At 35.3% G+C, this 4,232-nt stretch overlaps 1 protein-coding gene across 1 annotated transcript; it reads right to left on the reverse strand.

Annotated features, from left to right (window-relative positions):
• Positions 1 to 2,240: 2,240 nt before the first annotated feature.
• On the reverse strand, positions 2,241 to 3,833 carry LOC131158095 (molybdate transporter 2-like). The gene has a single exon (XM_058112694.1). It carries the CDS (start codon positions 3,826 to 3,828, stop codon positions 2,341 to 2,343), a length of 1,488 nt encoding a protein of 495 aa, XP_057968677.1. The 5' UTR covers positions 3,829 to 3,833; the 3' UTR covers positions 2,241 to 2,340.
• Between the last annotated feature and the right edge of the window lie 399 nt (positions 3,834 to 4,232).

Here is a 4,232-nt window from a genome sequence, read left to right on the forward strand (position 1 = left end):
AAACGAACTGATTGACTCGGTTCAAACCATCAAAAACCATTTTTTTATTTTTATATATTTATTAATTATTTATTTAAAATTTTAATTGGTTTTTAATTTTAGAAATTGGAGAAAAAAAATGAAAACTCATAAAAAGTAGGAAAAATAGGGAAAATTTTGAAGAAATATTTTTGAAGTTAGGAAAAAATATTTTGAGTTATTTTGGCTGTAATTTTTTTAAAAAAAATGAAAAATTAAATACCAAAAAATAAGAAAAAAATCTTTAAAAATTATAGAAAATTTTATAAAAATGTTGACAAATTTTTAAAAAAATCTACAAAGATTTATAAAAATCTGGGAATGTTTGTAAGGATACTTTTTCTTAAAATTTTACGATTTTACTTAATTTTTATGTTTGCATTTCTATGATTTTAAAAAAGGTAAAAAAGTATTTTAGACATCACATGTATTAACTCAGGGGGGGGGGGGGAGGGGTGTTTATCTAACAAGATCCCCAGGTTTGGAGGTGTCTTATTAGACATTTTTAATCGCACTTTGATTTTTATTTTTATTTTAAAATTTTATTTATTTACTTTATTTTTTTATTTAATTAATTAATTTAAAATCATTAGCTTCAATTTAGGAATAATTAATGATTAATTAGGGTATGTAGAGGGTGCTGATACATTCTCCTCGCATAACTGAACTCTTGATCCCAACTCTAGTAAAGTAAACTGAGATTACAGGTTCATTGACTTAGAATTAGTCTAGAAACTAAGCAATGAATAGTAATTAGGTCTTCTAACCACACCTAAGTAAAATATTAGATTAATGGCGACTCCATCGAATTTCAATATTATTATTCATCACCATTTCGAACCCTTCTCCGATATGTTGTGACAGTTTAGCAACTCTACTGGGGACCAAAAGAGTCGAACCATCAATTAGTTTTAAATTATCCTGAATATGAATTTAATAAGCTACCGATTTTATTTATTTTAATATTTAATTAATTTAACTTTTTGAAAATTGAAAAAAAATAATAAAAATTAGGAAAATTTAGGGAAAATATTTTTAAAATCTGGAAAATTAAATAAAATATTATTTTAGTTATTTTGACTTAAATAATAAAAAAATAAAAATACCAAAAAATGAGGAAAAGTCTTTAAAATTTTCAAAAAATTTTAGAAAAATGCTAAAAAATTTCAAAAAATTTTGAAAAAAAAATATGGGAATGTTTTAAAATCCTTTTTGCTCAAATTTGGATGATTTTTGTGTGTGTGCATCCTAATGATTTAACGAAGGATAAAGAGGTATTTCAAATCTCACTTATATTAGTTCTGAGGGGATTTATCTAATAAGATCCCCTCATTTGGAAGTCTTATTAGACATTCATTAGTAGTTTTCATTTTTCTTTTGAATTTTTATTTATTTGTTTATTTTGAAGAATTTTATTGAAGGTCATTACATTATATTTAGGGATAATTCAGGGTTAATCAGATATTGTTCGTAGAACAGATATGCAGGGAGTGCTGATACCTTCCACTCACATAACTGAACTCCCAATTCCAACTTTAGGAAAATTAAATTAAGACTACTGGCTCATTGACCTAAATTTAGTCTAAAAGACCAATCAACAAGTAGTAATTATGTGATCTAACCGCACCTAAGTAAATAACATGTTAGTAGCAACTCCATTAAATTTTCAATATTATTATTATTCTCCATTCCAAACCCTTTCTTTGAGACATTACGACAATTTTATTAAGTGTAATGTACACTCGATGTAGCGCAAGAATTTAAATTGTAAGTCATCAAATTTTGAAATTGTGAGGTTCTTAACGAATATATCAATCCAGAATACCGATATATTTAAAGGCCGATTAGATTTAAATTAACAAATAAGGCATGGCACTACTTGTAATGCACATGCTTGTAATAATTATAATGAAAAAAGTATATAAGTTCAACAGTATAATAATAAAAATTAATTATATATTTTTAAACTATAATGTTTTAAAATAACTTTTGATAATCCAAAGAAGATATTTTACATGACAATTGAAAAATGATTTTTTGAATGGCTTTTACTATTATTTTCAAATTTTAAAAATTGTGTGGATACTTTTATTTCAAAGATACTTTAAACTTGCATGTTTACCTTATTTACTAGTAAAAATATATCCATGCAATGTAATAATAAATTGTCACAATAGCTAAAAAAACCCTAAAATCTAAATTTCAGTTTTACAAAAAGAAAATTAATAACAGAAAAAAATATATATTGTTGTGAATTATTTATTAGAAATAAAAACAGAAATAATAGCCAGCAGAAGAAATAATAATATCTTCCTGTACAAACTAAGGATTGGGACTGAATTCATCACCAGCAGAGGATTTAGACCGAAAGTTGAAGAATCTAAAGGCAGAGCAGTCCATCTGCCTCAGCTTCATCAGCAAGACCAGCACCATTCCACATCCAAACCCCAGAGCAGCCCCATACCCACCCAGCGTCAGCGACACAGCTGCAGAAACCAACATCACAAATGACTCTTCCTTACTGCTCATATCTCTGCAAGCCATGGCCAATTCGATCCCCGCAAACAGCAATAGCACCCCGAGAATCCCAATTGGGAATTGGTTCAAGATCCTCACGAAAGAATTCCCAAAAACCAGCCCAAGCACCACCTTCCCCACCCCCAAAAACGCCACCGACGCGCCGCTCCGGCCGCCGAACCGGAACTGCCCCGCCAGCCCACCGGCGCCGTGGCACACTGGCATTGCCCCGAACCAACACCCAATCCAATTCATGGCTCCGACGCTAACGGAAACAGCCCTGGCCGACACTTCCCGCTCGGGGAACAAATCCGCCGATAATTTACACACCGCAATCACCGAATTTAAAATGGTTAATGGAATTTGCGGTATCGCAGCTTTGACGAACCCGACTTTCCAATCCTCCCATGTGATTTTCATCAAGCCGATTTTAGAAGGACCAAGATCAACATTCTTGAAAATTGAAGGATCTCGGAGAAAGCATATGAACAATCCGAGTAAGAACACTAAAAGAGCAGCTGGAATTTTCGCTAGAATCCGCAATCTCCGACGAAGTCGGGATCGGGAGCGATTTGAGGAAGTGGGTTCGTCGAGATTTGAGGAGTATTCGTCGCTGAGAGAAGAATCGCCGGCTCCGGTGACTAGAACAAGGAAAGTAACCGCAGAGAGCGCGAGTACTAGGCCGTCGAGACCGAGCCAGGGCCGAGAAGAACCTGACTTACCAGCGGCGAAGTCCTGATCGAAGCGGATGTACTTGATGGCGGTAAAGGCAAAGGCAAGGCCTTGGGAGAGCTGGATGCCGCGGACGACGGGAAGAGGGATAATGCGGTACAGAACGGACATGAGGCCGGTGGCGCCGAGAAGAAGGGCGAAGGCGGCGGTGGAGAGGCCGGCGGCGATGATCTGGGGGAGGGAGATGTGCTGGGAGATGGCGACGGCGGCGATGGACTTCATGGGCTGGACGGGCATAGGGATGCCGAAGAGGAGGCCGGTGGCGATGTTGTGCAGGCCGGTGAAGATGAGGGTGGTGCCCAGGTCGAGGTGAGTGACCAGCGTTAGGGCGAGAACTATGGGGATGTAGGTGCCAAGGTCGCCCACGGAGCCGCCGAGTTCGGACCAAATGGTGGTCTTGAGCCGGATGGAGGCGGGGATCAGGAGACGGCGGAGGATAGGGGTGGTGGCTGTTGGGGTTGGTGATTGGGTTTCTTCCATGGTCGTCGTCGGAGATGCTTCCACTGTGCTCTGCTCTGGGAGCCCTGTACGGGAGCAATAACTTGCCAAACACTTTCCCATATTCCTCAAATTTACATTCTTTTTAATGCAATTATTAAAAATAGGTTAATTAATATTACAATGAATTTTGAAGATTAAATTTAAATTTGCGTAAATTAAATATATTTTAAAATTTTATTTTGTTTGAGAATATAAATTTTAAGGCTTAAAGTCTCGTATCTTTGAATTTAAATCTCAAAATTTATCACTTTAAAAATAAAATTATATATTTATTTTTAATATATAAGATGTCAATTGTTATTTATGGTGTAACTCTTATAGGAGTTTATAAATAAAGGAAAAAACATATGGATGTGGTATTGGTATAGGGTAGCAGCTCACACTCGTTGACGAGGAGATACCAAGAGTAAGGAAATCTCAAAGTTCAAAGACTCATCGACGAATGGATAAAATCGTTGATGAGT

Source organism: Malania oleifera, chromosome 6 (assembly GCF_029873635.1).
Source record: "Malania oleifera isolate guangnan ecotype guangnan chromosome 6, ASM2987363v1, whole genome shotgun sequence".
Classification (NCBI taxonomy): Eukaryota; Viridiplantae; Streptophyta; class Magnoliopsida; order Santalales; family Ximeniaceae; genus Malania; species Malania oleifera.